General features: G+C 37.1%; 1 protein-coding gene across 1 annotated transcript in view; it reads left to right on the top strand.

The window, feature by feature from the left end:
• The window catches only part of COL19A1 (collagen type XIX alpha 1 chain), a 324,736-nt gene that overhangs the window by 132,738 nt on the left and 176,758 nt on the right, over window positions 1–15,240 (top strand). Inside the window, exon 11 of the mRNA XM_066359093.1 lies at window positions 10,443–10,496. Coding sequence (XP_066215190.1) covers window positions 10,443–10,496 — 54 coding nt within the window. The remainder of the gene's footprint in view (window positions 1–10,442; window positions 10,497–15,240) is intronic.

The raw sequence follows: 15,240 nt of genomic DNA, 5'->3' as shown, positions 1-15,240 counted from the left end.
CCCTGGTGGGCGTGCTGGGTGGATTCCGGTCTGGCGCATGCGGGAGTCTGTCTGACTGTCTCTCCCCGTTTCCAGCTTCAGAAAAATACAAAATAAATAAATAAATAAAAGGGTGGAAGCTTTATGGACTTGAGGTGCTAGAACACAACTTCAATCTAAAGCCTTGAATTATGACTGAACTATTTGGACACAGAAGTGATCCTAAAGAAACCAGTTTATTTAATGACAATCCTAAAAGAAAGGTAGAAACAAGAGCCAAACACTTCCAACATTTGATGAAAAAATATTAGTTTATATATCCAAGAAACTTATTAGAACCTGAGTAGGATAAACACAGAGAGGACCACATCTAGACACATCATAGTCAAACCACTGACAAACCCAAAGACAAACAGTAAATCCCAGAATCACAAAGAGAAAAACATCATGTACATGGAATCATAATAAGAATAATGGCTAATATCTCTTCAAAAACAGTAGAGACCAGGAAGTAGGAAAACTGACATATTAAAAAAGAAATTGTCAACCAAGAACTCTATATCTAGTGAAAATATCTTCTAAAGATGAAGGCAAAAATGAAGAAATTTCTAAATAACAAAAAATAAAATGAATGTTTTTTTTGCTAGCTGGCATAACCCATAAGAATTACTAAAGAAAATCTCAGGCTCAAAATGAATGATGCCAGACAGTAACTTGAATGCATAGGAGGGGGTTGGAAAGTAGTGGAAATTGTAAATATATGGGTCAATGTAAAAGATTCTGTATGTGTATGCATGTATGTTTGTATAACTATATAGGGTTTTATTCTCTCTCCTAAAGCAGACTATAACACTGTAGTATGAGGTTTATAACAGATGGATATAATATATAGGACAATAGTAGCACTCAGAAGGGGTAAGAAATGAAGCTTAATTGTAGTGAATTTACCATAGGTTACTGAAATTAAGTCCGTATCAGCTAAAATACAGTGTGATAAGTTAAAGGTGCATGTTATAAGTGCTAGAAAAAACACCTTTTAAAACTAAATGCTCAGAAAACTAAAAGGGCATGCTAAAAATATTTTTTGAATAAAATGAAGGCAGTAAAGAAAGAAAAAGATATGAGAAATAGAAACCTTTGCCTAACCCAGTATCACAAAAGATTTCTTCTGTTTTGTTCTAGAAATTTTATAGTTTTGGCTTTTACATTTGAGTCTAAAGTTCATTTGAAATTAATTTTCATGTAAGGTTAGATTTATGGACTACAGTTTATTTTTTCATTTCTACATGGATATCCACCATACCAAAATTACCTTATATGTGATCTAAAAGTCATATGGGTAGTTCACTTACTCTTAGAAGAAATCTGGGTAGTAAAAGCTACTTGCCTGCCCTGCAAGTTGCCCACTGGGGGCTTTAGATACTTAACTTTGATGTTCATGCCTCTTTCTTCATCTTTAAAATAGAATTAATGGGACATATCATTAAATTTCAATTCAAGGAGAATTTATGATTATATATATTTACATTTATACTTATATTTATGTCTTTATTTATAATGTATCCCCATGGTCACCATAATGGTCTCCAGAGCTAGAGGATCAGAGAATGTTTTCTGAGGTTTATAGCAGAGCAAAATGCCATTCTAGAAATTTTGACTTTTGTGCCGTGGGCCCATCAAGTCAAAAGAGTTTTCAGGGACAACGACGATAAGCTTTCTTAATCAGATTTTGAAGATCCATTCTATTATTTATGCATCCACTCAGTCATCATTAATTGAGGAACTACCATAGTTCAGCTCCTGTGATAACAGCTAGAGATAAACCAGTGAATACGGAGAATGCAGACCCAGTCCTCGGGTAGTTTATATTCTAGCACAGTCCCTTTTGAACCCAGGGTTCTGTACAGAACCAACTGTGAAGAGAGAGGCAGGGAGAAAGGCTTTAGTCTGGCTGAGGCAAGTCAAGCTGTTCTCTGCAGGACTAAGTTAAACCTCCAGCCTGTTGCTGCTCTTCATCTTTAATCCTCTCCTATGTTGTGAAGGGGAAGCTATGTGGAGACATGATTAAAGCTCTTGGTAGAAAGAGCTTTAAGTTTAGCAAAATGATTTAACCTCTGATTAAACCAAACAGGTAGAGAAAGAATCAAAAGGGGCAATATCAAAGAAGGTTGTATTTTAGATGATGCATTAGTGAATTTGACATCCATTTAAATGGACCTCTGTATTTAGTATTCTAAAAAATCATCCCCCATCTCTCCCCCAGTGAAGAAAAATCTGTTTAGAAAGTCAGGAGTCATGGATGGAACAGATTGATAGGAGCTACCTTTGGGAGTGTTCTGAAGAGAGCAGAGCTGGGAGTACTCAGACTCAGTTTCCCTACTGTGAAAATGAGAACGGCAGGCATCTTTAACAAATCTTTCCTTTCTCTCTTCTAAAAAAGAATAAAAATAAAAATCATGTGGATATACAAATGACCTGATACAACCAAAACAACTTTAAAAAATTTAATGAGTAATACCACCTGATTTTAACATTTACCATAAAGATAAAGTAATAAAGGAAGTGTAGTATAGTGTAAAGACAGACAGATTGACCAATGGAAAAGAATAGAGTCCAGAAATAACCCCGCATGTATGTGGACAACTTACTTTTGACAGAAGTGCAAAAACAACTTGGCAGATAATGAATAGTTTTTCAACAAAACTATTGCAACAATTAAATATTTTTCTTAAAAAATAGAAAAATTTCAATGTATATCTGCCACATTAGCATGTACATGTATATTTATCCATATAGTTAATATAAACTAATATTATTTATAAATAAATTCTTAGATATGACACCAAAAAGATAATCTATGAAGGAAAAGGTGATACATTAGAGTTTATCAAAATTTAAAATGTCTCTTTTTTTTTGAAAAAACAAGCCATATTTGGAGAAAATCTTTGCAAATTAAATATACAGGGTTTTTATTCAAATATATAAATAACTCTAAACAATAACAACTTTAAATGAATAAGTGATTTGAATGGACACTGTCCTATAAAATGTTCAACATAAGTCATTAAGAAAATGCAACACAAAATTTTTTTTAAACTATGGAAATGTTTGTTAATTTAATAGTGATGATTTTATGGGCACATACATATGTCAAAACTTACCAAGTTGTGCACATTACATATGTGTAGTTTATTGTATGTCAATTATGCCTCCATTAAGATGTTAAAAAATTTAAAGTTTAAAACTACCATTACAAACTATATTCTGTGAGCAAATATTTGCAAATCACATATATGGTAAATAATATATAAAGAATTTGTTTAAATAATATGTAAAGAATTCTTATAACCCAATAATAAGATAGACAGATTAATTTAAAATGGGCAAAAGATTTGAATAAAGACATTATCTGAGAGGATAAGTGAATGCCTAATAAAGACATGAAAAATCATTAAGAAAATCTGAATTACAACTGCAATGAGATATCACTATGCACCCACTATAGTGGCTGTAAAAAAAAAAAGACTGACAATACCAACTGTTGGTGAGGATTAGTAGAAATTTGAAACCTTTATACATTGATGATGGTAATGTAAAATGATATAGGCACTTTGAAGGCTTGGAAGTTTCCTAAAAAGTTAACCATGTATTTATTATGTGTTCTGGCAATTATACTCCTAGGTATTTATTTACCCAAGAGAAATTTAAAAAAAATGTCCACAGAAACACATGTATGTCATTGTCCATTGCAGCATCAATATTTAGAATAGTTAAATACAAGAGATTGGTGAGTTGATAAATAAAATGTGGTATAGCTATACAAAGAATACTACTCAGAACTAAGAAATGAGCTGCCTATCCATGCAAAAACATAGGTAAACTTCAGAAGTGTTATGCTTCTTCAAGGAAGCCAGACCAAAAAAAGCTGCATGTTGTATGATTTTTATTCATATGAAATTTTTAGAAAAAAAAACAAAACTATAGAGATGAAAAGTGTATCACTGGTTGTCGGGGCTGCAGAAGTGAGAGACCACTGACTCCAAACGGGCACAAGAGACATCCTGGGTGATAGAAGTGTTTAATCCTGAATTCTGGTGGTAGACAGTTATGTAAATGTACTAAAACTCATGGAACTGTACATGTAAAATATCAACATTTTTTCCCAACATTTTGATGTATAAATTATACCTTAATACAACGAGTAAAAATAAAGATATCTAGACTGGAAGTAGGAATTTGAGAGTCATTAGCATATAAACTGTCGCTGTACCTGTAAAAGTGAAGAAGGTGCCTAGGAAAAGTCCATTGAAAGGGAAAAACATAAGAACCTGGGACAGATCCTTATGGACCAGCAATACTTAGAGGACCAGCAAAAAAGAAAATGAGACAATGTGGCAATAAAAGTTAAAATAAAAACCAAATAGAATAGTGAACTAGCAAACAACTAGTGCTTGGAGGATGGAAGTTAAAAAAAAAATGATAGATAGATAGATAGATAGATAGATAGATAGATAATAGATAGATGGATAGATAGATAATCAAATGCTGTAGATCAGTGGTCCCCAAGCCCTGGGCCACGGACCGGGACCAGTCCATGAGCCATTTGGTACCGGTCCGCAGAGAAAGAATAAATAACTTATATTATTTCCGTTTTATTTATATTTAAGTCTGAACAATGTTTTATTTTTTAAAAATGACCAGATTCCCTCTGTTACATCCATCTAAGTCTCACTCTTGACTCTTGTCTCAGTCACGTGATACATTTATCCGTCCCACCCTAAAGGCTGGTCCGTGAAAATATTTTCTGACATTAAACCGGTTCGTGGCCCAAAAAAGGTTGGAGACCACTGCTGTAGATGGTCACCTGAGACCTTAGTATTAGCAGTTTTTGAGGAGCAAGGTGAGTACAGGTTAGCCTGGAATGGACTTTGAAGTGAGTGAGAGGTAATAGAATGCAGTCACAAAATATGGGAAGTCTGTTTTAATATGTTTATCTGAAAATAGGAGGAGACAGATGAAGCAGAAACTGATAGGAGATGCAGGTGAGGGACTTTGGGGTTTTTTTTGGTTTTGTTTTTGGGGTTTTTTTTGGTATTTTTCTGAAGCTGGAAACGGGGATAGACAGTCAGACAGACTCCCGCATGCGCCTGACCGGGATCCACCCGGCACGCCCACCAGGGGGCGACGCTCTTCCCCTCCAGGGCATGGCTCTGTCGCGACCAGAGCCACTCTAGTGCCTGGGGCAGAGGCCAAGGAGCCATCCCCAGCGCCCGGGCCATCCTTGCTCCAATGGAGCCTCGGCTGCGGGAGGGGAAGAGAGAGACAGAGAGGAAGGAGGGGGAGGGGTGGAGAAGCAGATGGGCGCTTCTCCTGTGTGCCCTGGCCGGGAATCGAACCCGGGACTTCCGCACGCCAGGCCGACGCTCTACCACTGAGCCAACCGGCCAGGGCCTGAGGGACTTTTGTTTTAATAGAGGATTCAACAGCATGTTTCACTGTAGTTGGAAAGAAATGAGTAGTTGGAAGGATGTTGAAGATTCAGTAGAAATGTCATAAATTTAAACATAAATTGCATTAGGAGAAAGAAGAAGATGGGATTGAAAGCATAGGTTGAGGGATAAGCATTAAACAGAAAATGAAACAATTCTTTCATGTATAAGGATGGAGGAAATGATGGTAAAGATGTAAGTGAATTCATAGATTTTAAGGCATTAAAGGAAGGCCTGTTGGATGGCTTCTGTTTCTTTGTAAGAAGCCTGGTTATCTGAGAGTAAAAGCAGAAGTCCTAATTCCAAAGATTTGAAGGGAATAGAGTAGTTTAATGACTTAGAATGAGGTTAGTGATCATGAAATTATAATTAGTACTTGACTGCCCAATTATATAATTTTCTCTAAAATTAGTCAACAGCCTAGGAACAAAGAGAAGGTGGATAGTTGGATTCATTGAGGTTGGTGCCATCAGAGAGACAGAGAAGATGCAGGGTGTTCAGAGAAGTGAGAAGAGCAGCTGAAGTGACAGGTCATGAGTATGGCCCAAAGTGGAGGCACTGGGGTCTGATGGACATCGTTTTCATTTGGGTTGCCCTGAAATAAGTGACAGGTCATGAGTATGGCCCAAAGTGGAGGCACTGGGGTCTGATGGACGTCGTTTTCATTTGGGTTGCCCTGAAATAAGTGACAGGTCATGAGTATGGCCCAAAGTGGAGGCACTGGGGTCTGATGGACATTGTTTTCATTTGGGTTGCCCTGAAATAAGTGACAGGTCATGAGTATGGCCCAAAGTAGAGGCACTGGGGTCTGATGGACATCGTTTTCATTTGGGTTGCCCTGAAATAAGTTTCAAGACAATGCTTGGTGCAGGTACTTTATTTGAGAGGGATCTTAGAAACAGGTGTGGGCCTGACCTGTGGTGGCGCAGTAGATAAAAGCGTCGACCTGGAAATGCTGAGGTCGCCGGTTCGAAACCCTGGGCTTGCCTGGTCAGGCACATATGGGAGTTGATGCTTCCAGCTCCTCCCCCCTGTCTCTCTCTCCTCTCTCTCTCTCTCTCTCTCCTCTCTAAAATGAATAAATAAAAAGAAAAAAGAAAAATTAAAAAAAAAAAAAGAAACAGGTGTGAGGGAACGGGGAGAATAAGTCAGGTAACAAAAAAAAAAGCTAATACAAGGGTGTCTTTTTAGCTGCTTGTCATTGTAGCGAACTGGGACTGAGTTGTGCTGGGGACACTTTGAGGAACTATATATGTGGAATGTGCCTTGCCGTTGTCTCTGTAGGCTAGGACACTGACACATTAATCCACCCACTCCTGTCACCCTTCAGTGGAAGACTGCTTCCAGGGACCTTACATGTATCGCCTGCAGCCCCTTCCAGGCTGCCTTTCTAGGGATGAATAAATACTCCAGCTTCAGAAAAATTCCAGAAGCACAAAAACAAAGCTAGGATGAAGAGTTGAGCTTGAGGCAAAATGGTGATAGCGTCCAAGACTCCATATGTGAACTGAACACCACAAGTTGAGCTGAAATCTGAAGTAGGCTTAGGGCATGTGGTACAAAGTCAAATTGGACTGATTGAATGAAAGTCCTATGGAATCAAAATAGTTGAGCAAATACATAATGTAGGATAATAGGAGGAGTTCTTTGACCATGGGAAAGTTATATTATACATATGTCCTCTGAGCTTTTCATTTATCAGTAAATGGGGATGAGAATGTCCACTTGTAATTACTGCTAGAAGTAAAGAGTCCTGACAGGCACTGGCAAGTTGTCTCATCAGTAGAGCATCAACCCTGCATGTGGAAGTCCCAAGTTCGATTCCCTGACAGGTCACGCAGGAGAAGTAACTATCTGCTTATCCCCCTCCTCCCTATTCTCTCTTTTTCTCTCTTCTCCTCCTGTAACCATGGCTCAGTTGATTCAAGTACGTTGGCCCCAGGATCTGAGGATGGCACTATGGAGCCTCTACCTCAGGTGCTAAAAATAAATCAGTTGCAAGCACTGGCCCCATATGGGCAGAGCATCAGCCCCAAATGGGGGTTGATGGTGGAACCTCCAAATGGGAGTCTGTCTATCTCCCTTCCTTTCACATAAAAAAACCAGTCTTTACAATATAAAACATTTAGCATGGAGTCTGGCATGTATAAGGCATATAGAATAGAAGCTAGTATATTATTGTTAGTATCTATTGAAACATTAGTGATGCTAGTAACTACCTGCTTTGTGGATAATAAGGGATTAATTCAAACTCTATGAAAAGGTTTTATTACTTACCTGAATGTAATAGTTTGAATACTAAAGCTCTGCTACTTTGTTTGGAAAGACATGAACGTTTTATATAGTTTTGAATTAGTTTCAAAGAAATAGGCATTAGGAAAATCTTAAATGTAATCTAATTCACAGTTATTCTCTTTCCTTTGGTTGGCATTGCACTTTTGTTTCCATCAGTCTAGCATGATTTAATATATCTTCAAAGAAATCTCCAGAGATGTTCTGTTAGTTTTGTTTTTTTGGATCTTTTCTGCTTTTGAACTTATTCAAACACAGAGAAATCATCTAAATGCATCTACTTTCTAACATCCTCTGAGGCAAATAAATTTTCTTTAATTCTAGATTAAATCCATAATGCTGACTTTTTGCTCATTTTCTTCTCAGTGGAGAAAAAGGGAATGGCTGGTTACTGTTGTCAACTTTCTTTTGTTTAGGATTTATTTAGTATGCAATGCTTGAAAATTTTGGAGGTGGCTGGGGGGTGTCTAGATTTAGAATTTCCACTGCTTTTTTTTTTTTCTAAGAATGATAGAATTTACAATAAAGATGCTTTACGCTCAGCTAGTCCCAATACATAACCTGATGAATTAATACCAATTAAAATATTATTGTCATTTTGCATTTCTTTTTTATTCTTTGTCATAAATTACCTGATGTATTTTTTGCTCGGTTACCAGTTGGGATATTATTCTTTTTCTTATGAATGATAAAATCTCTGACTGTTAACTAGTAAGCCACCATATGCTTTTTCCCATTTTGTCATTTGCCTTTTAGTTTATAATATTTATTGTTGCCTTATAAGTATATCATTAATATTTTGTCACATATATAATTTTTTCTATTATGAATTTCTTCTCTTGGCTCCACACTTAGAGACATCTTACTTACCTTGAGCTCTGAGCTATGTTACTTCTATATTCTTCTGCTCCTAATTTATTATTCTTATTTTTAACTGGGCTCTTGAATCCATCCAGATTTAACTTAAATACAGGTTTTCACATTTATTCTCAATGAAGTACATGTTATTTATTATAGCATATTGTTTCAGTCTGTTGTAATATTTCATACTATGAATTTGTTACGTATAACTTCACAGTACATAATAAATTAGTGGTTCTTAACTGGAAGCAATTTTGCCCTCTATGGGAAATTTGGCAATGTCTGGAGAAAAATTTATTTTTCAGGATTGAGGGAAGAAGGGATAGGGAGAGAGGCTGTCTACAGGCCTCAAATAAGTAGAGGCTGGGGATGATGCTAAACATGTTACAATGAGTGAAGATTTGTCAACAAAGAATTTTTAATAATGCAAGAGTAAGAGGGCTTGATAGGTTGGAGAGGGTGAGACAGATGTATCCATTGGGTACCATTCCTCTGCCAGTTACATACATACTCACCAATAATAATATATCCTGGCTTGTATTTCTGTTTCCTACTTTAAGAGGCCTTGTGACCGGCTTTGGCTTCTACTTTGCAGAAATACAGATATGCTATGTTGTTGTTGTTTTTCTATTATCACTGGGATGTTTTTTTCTAGTATTATTTCTAAGACCACAGTTAAGTAGATAAGTAAATAGGTATTTAAAAAATTGACTATACTATAGATATGCAGGACATACCAATTAAAGTATATATCGTTTACATGGTAATCAAACAAAAATATATGTCAATATTGGTGTGTGTCATCAACAATGGTATTAGTAGCCATTTTGAACATTTGTAACTTTAGAGCAGGGGTAGTCAACCTTTTTATACCGACCACCCACTTTTGTATCTCTGTTAGTGGTAAAATTTTCTAACCACCCACCGGTTCCACAGTAATGGTGATTTATAAAGTAGGGAAGTAACTTTACTTTATAAAATTTATAAAGCAGAGTTACAGCAAGTTAAAGCATATAATAATAATTATTTACCAAGTACTTTATGTCATATTTTTGCTTTTTGGCAGAATAAGTCTTTATAAAACAATTTACTATAGTTAAATCTATCTTTTCATTTATACTTTGGTTGCTCCACTACCACTCACCATGAAAGCTGGAATGCCCACTAGTGGGTGGTAGGGACCAGGTTGACTACCACTGCTTTAGAGTAATAAAAATAGGTACTGGTTGGCATTTATTCACTGAATTTGTCAATCCATTAATTGTATCTTATTTTCTACATCATAAGAACTTTTCTATAGTTTAAAATAAAATCCATAAACATGATTTTAATGTCTGCATCATATTTCATTGTATCATTATACCATACTTTTAAACCAGTTTTCTATTGTTAGACACTTAGGCTGTTTTTCTTTCTTTTATGATTGTAAATAGCAGTGTACTTTATGTCTTAGTGTCTAAAACTTTTCATCTCTAATTAGAAATGAAATCACTGAGCCACATGAAATGAACAGATTTAGAACCCTTGATATATATTGTCAAATTGCCCTTCAGAAAGTTCCTTGAGGCATATAGAAGTGAATAAATAATCCTTGTTTTATTTCTTCTCTAATCATTTTTATGCAGTTTTTCTTTGAACCTTTAAACCTCTTATTTGGTTCTAGTACTCAGAATTGTCTTTTTTAATACATGTTTCTTTCAAGGGATTAGCAAAGTAATTACATTGTTATAAATACCCAAACAGTGTAACTCTTGGTTTTTCTTAGTAAAGGTTCTTATATATGATATAATATTTTTCCTTGTATGAATTGTTTCTTTCTAGGGTGAACAAGGAGACAGAGGAGATCCTGGGCTGGCTGGAAGTAGTGGACAAGATGTAAGTCTACCTCCCTTTTTTTCTAATAGTCTTTACATTTTGCCTGTGAAATATGCTGTCTATCTAATGCTATTAAGATTCAACCAAAAGAATCAAAGCAATTTTTCACATGGCTCAATAGAGGCCCAGTGTTTTTAATTTCACAACAGGTAGTTCCTTGACTTTATGTACAGTTGATCCCTGAACAATGTAGGGAATAGGAGCTTCTAAGCCTGCACCGTCAAAGATTTGCATATAACATTTGACTCCCCCAAAATTTAGCTGCTTCCAGGACACCCCCCCACCCCCCACCCTCATGGAGACCAAAGTCCCCTGATGTGTAAGCACTCTATAAAGTGGTGTAGATCAGTGTGTACAGCCAGCCTTCCACATCCACAGGCTCTCTACCACAGATCGGAAACAGTTCAGGTAATTATTGAAAACAATCCATGTCTATTGTGGACCCGTGTAGTTCAAACCTGTGTTGTTCAAGGATCAACTGTATTTCATGTTTGTGTCATCCTTAGCAGCCCTTTCTTCCTTATTAGTTTGGCTGCATATTTCCTAGTCTTCTTTCTCTGTCTGTTTCTTCTGACATTCTGCTGTGGCCTGTGTTCTCACACAGGGTTCACTTTTCATGCTACCTCAAATCTCCATCTGCTGGAGGGTCTGTATAGGTAAGAACACAGTGATGAACAGAAAGGGAGGAAGGGAAGGGAAACGTGTCTGTATTGCTCACCCTGCACTGCATGTGGTTCTTCAGACTCATGGATATTCTTGCCTATAACACCCTCGGATCCTACTATCTCCTCCCCTCCCCCTTAGGACAATTATCCTCTGGAACTTTGCTTTGATTCTTATGATAAAATTTAAAGGATAGCCCAAATCTGGGTTTTCCTTGGCGATGTAGAGTAATCTTATACTTCAAGGTCATCAAACTCACCATTTACTATATAGATGCACTAACTTCAGTATGGAAAGTGTCCACAATGAGAATCATTTTTTTTTAACCCTCAATTTTCTTTGTTTTCTTGCATAAAAATGTTTCCTAAAGGTTCTGAAGGACCACACTACTTGATTTATGGATAACAGAACAAAGCCAGCTTTGATTTCTTAATACTGTCGATTTGTTATGAAACCTACTTGGTATGTAGTAGATTCCAGTAGGGAGGGAGGCTGGTTATTGCAATCTTCTGGAGGTTGTAGTACCCCAATGTTAACCTTAGTAGTTAACCTTGGCAGTTCACATTGGCATGAGCCCTGATTCCCCCCCCCCAGCTTTACTCTTATTTACTTCCTAAGAAGCTGCATTCACACCTTTAATATGACCCTCATACTTTTTCCTCTCCCCTTTGAAGTCACTTTTATGCCCCAGAGAATGGGAATTGGCACCAATGGCTCAGAGCTAGAGGAGCCTCCGCATCTTCTCTCCCTCCCTGCCGTGCATCAGGACGTGGAATGTCACAGCCCTGCCCCTGTCACCGCGGGTACCTGCTGTAGTGGGACAGGTCCTGGAGTGGAAAGCCGGAGCCCAGATTGTGTTTCACTTCTGTCACTCGATGAGAAAAATCACTTCTCCGAGTCTGTGAAGTGATGGACTCTGAATAGATTCTGAAATCCCCATAACTATGATTTCCTACAAAGAGATTATTAAGATTACAAATTTGAAAAGTATGATGAAGTTGAAAGCTTCCCTTCAGGCTTCTGGAATCCCTGCTACGTGTAAGGCACTGTAGGGAAAATAAGACAGAGATAACAGCTGGAGCGCCAGCGTGGCAAGTGCAGTATGTGAGGATGTTTGTCCTTCCTCCTCTGGACAGAGGGGAGATGCGGTCCAAGCTGTGTTAAGTGAAGAGTTGATTTACAGTGTGTTCTGTAAAATAGAGAGGACTGCGGCCTTTGCCTGTGTTATGACTTTCCTGTACTACTCTTCATGAAAGCAAAGAACTCTCTTTGAAATCCCTAGTACTTAGTAAATGTTTGAAGTGAATATGTTCTCAATAATAATTTGCTCAGGTTTCATTTTTAAAAACTGACAGGTTATAATAACAGTTTAAATATAAGAAATTGGAGCCTGAATGAGGGTAACAGGGTGTAAAGGAGGGCACAAATAGTGATATTGCTGTGGAGCGGAGCAAGCCCACAGCCTAGGGAGCCCTATGACCTTTCAGATCTTGGAAGCCTCCTTCATGTGCCCCCACCACAGGCTGCTATTTCTTTAACATCCTCGTTGTTTAACGTAACTTAGCTTTAGGTACATCATAAAGCAGAACAGAGCATGTTAACTAACTTTTCTCGGTTCCTTCATTAATATATAGGTGATATTTTCCTTCCCTGAATTTTGCAAAAGATATTTAAGAGTCAGGATGAAGGAGATATAAGAAAAGTATGCGAGTTCTCCTCTTTCCCCTCTACTCTCCCTAGGAGTCAGGAGTCAAGCTCTGTTACTATATCATGGATGGTGGTGGCGAATTGTGCCAGAGTCAATCAACTGTTCTCAAGAGGAATTGGAAATCTGATCCTCACCCCCCGCTTTATGGGCTAGCTAGCCTATTTTCAGAGTCAAGAAATAAAGGCTTGGGAAATTAAGCAACTTTCTTTTAGAAAACGGTAAACTCAGCCTTTAGCCCTACATGTTTAACTGAAGAGTCTCTCATTTTCCCATAAATCATGCACACTTGTCACTACTTCCCAATGCTAAAATAAGCTGACTGCAAACTAAAATCATTCCGCATTTATGACAGTTTACTCTTTACTTTGACTTTCCACAAGCACAGGTACACGTTCTTAGAGAATGAAAGGTATTATAATAGCTATTTCAGTGTGAAGAGAAGTCAAGCCATGATGGGGAGTATAACTTTAGAAATACTTTGTTAGAATGCATAGTGCATCAATTCAATGTGCCAGCTCACGCCACTACTGTCCAAGTCAGAGAAAAGTGGAAGCATTTAATATTTCTACCAGATGAATCAAAAGCCTTTTTAATAGTCCATATTCTTTCATATTACACATATCTTGATGTAAATATATCTTTTAATAATATCTTCTGTGCCAGCTTTCCCACTAAATGTGCAAGCTCACTTCAGAAAGCATGAACCTTATGGAAAGGGCCTCAGTGGTTCAGTCTCTCAAAGGGAGAGTTGGCATTTTGGGTGAGACATTTCTTTGCCACATGGGACTGTCTTACAAGAGCAGAATGTTTAACATCCTTGATGCTCACCACCTAAATGTCAGTAGCAGATCTTAGTCATTAGGACAGAAAAAAGATACCTTTTTAAGTTCATACTTGACCTTCTCTCTCTCTTTCTCTCTCTCTTTCTCTCTCTCTCTCTATTTCTCTCTCTCTCTGTGTCTCTCTCTCTCTTTCTCTCTGTGTGTGTGTGTGTGTAGACTATGTATTAATCTCCAGGGTATTGGAGTATTACACTAAAGGTGTTGAGCCAAGCACATATAGTTTGAATAATGTATTACAAACATATATTGCAATTATCAAAATTTTAAATAGCTAGAATTTAGCCTTCAAAATACAAGACTCCAGCTTTATAGACATTCTAGTTTATAATTAAATAATTTTTATTGTGACCTACTGTGAGATACCTTCAACAATGGCATCTTAGAACAAACTTGATAGAGAGTCTCCCAAAATCATTAATATGACCTTTGAAGCCAGACTACACGGACTCAAATCCCCGCTTGGCCATTGCCTGGCTGTTAATGATGTCCTACTACTCGGTACATTACTTACTCTCTCTGTGACTCCGTTTCTTCATTGGCACAATGGAATCTTAATACTCACAGCCTTAACTCTTAGGCTGGTTTTGAGGATTCAAGGGCTAATCATCTGTAAAACATGTAGAACAGTGCCTCACATTACAGTTAAAAGCTGTGTATACATTTGCTAGTTTTAGAAACTCTGCTAAATACAACACATTCATTTCTAATAGAAATAGCTTTTCATTTATTTGTTTTCATGGAGTTACATAATCTTAGAAAAGTAGATTTAAATCATTGAGTTTAGTCTCTTCCTCTGCCTCTTTATTATTGTCTTTCAAACATCTCTTATCAGAATTACAGCATCTGACTTTCCTAAAATAATAACGTTAATCTTCTTATACCAATGCAATCTGTAATACTGAATACAAAAATATTGCAATCGCAAAGCTGAGACATCAGCTGGCAACAGCGGGTGCCATTGCTAGGGAATAAGAGGCAGCCAGTGGAAGATGGGTAAAGAATTCATCGACGCATTAAAATTGATGTTAACAGATAACATTATTTTGTATCATCTGATATTTAAAGATGCTACATATCATGAGTGCATCTTTCAACAAGAATTAATTTCATAGTCCACCTGCTCTTATCAATGTGGTTTTTATTGTCTTTCAGCTTTTCTCTGGCCTTTGCATGAGGTCCTGTCTCTGTATAACATACAGAATCAACTACTGTGCTTGTGAGAATCTTTATATGCGTCGGTTTTAGTGAGAACCTTGATAATAGATGCCTATCTTATTCCATATTGAACTCAGACTCTGTTCCATTTGATTCTTTATGCTTTATGGTGAGTGCTGTGTCTTTTTCTCCCCGGTACTCAATAACCATTGATAGCAGCACTGGCATGACATAAAGAGAAAAATTGCACTTGAGAAAAGCATTACAGATCTGTTTTTTGGAGCCTGTTATGATACCATGGCCTTAAAAACATAGTATTTTGTCACAGGAAGACATGAGTTACGTGGGCCCACTTCAGTGGCTATAAAAGTAGAAG

Source organism: Saccopteryx leptura, chromosome 1, assembly GCF_036850995.1.
Source record: "Saccopteryx leptura isolate mSacLep1 chromosome 1, mSacLep1_pri_phased_curated, whole genome shotgun sequence".
In the NCBI taxonomy this organism is placed as follows: domain Eukaryota; kingdom Metazoa; phylum Chordata; class Mammalia; order Chiroptera; family Emballonuridae; genus Saccopteryx; species Saccopteryx leptura.
The sequence above is the reverse complement of the archived record's forward strand: the minus strand, read 5'-3'. Positions and strand labels throughout refer to the sequence as shown.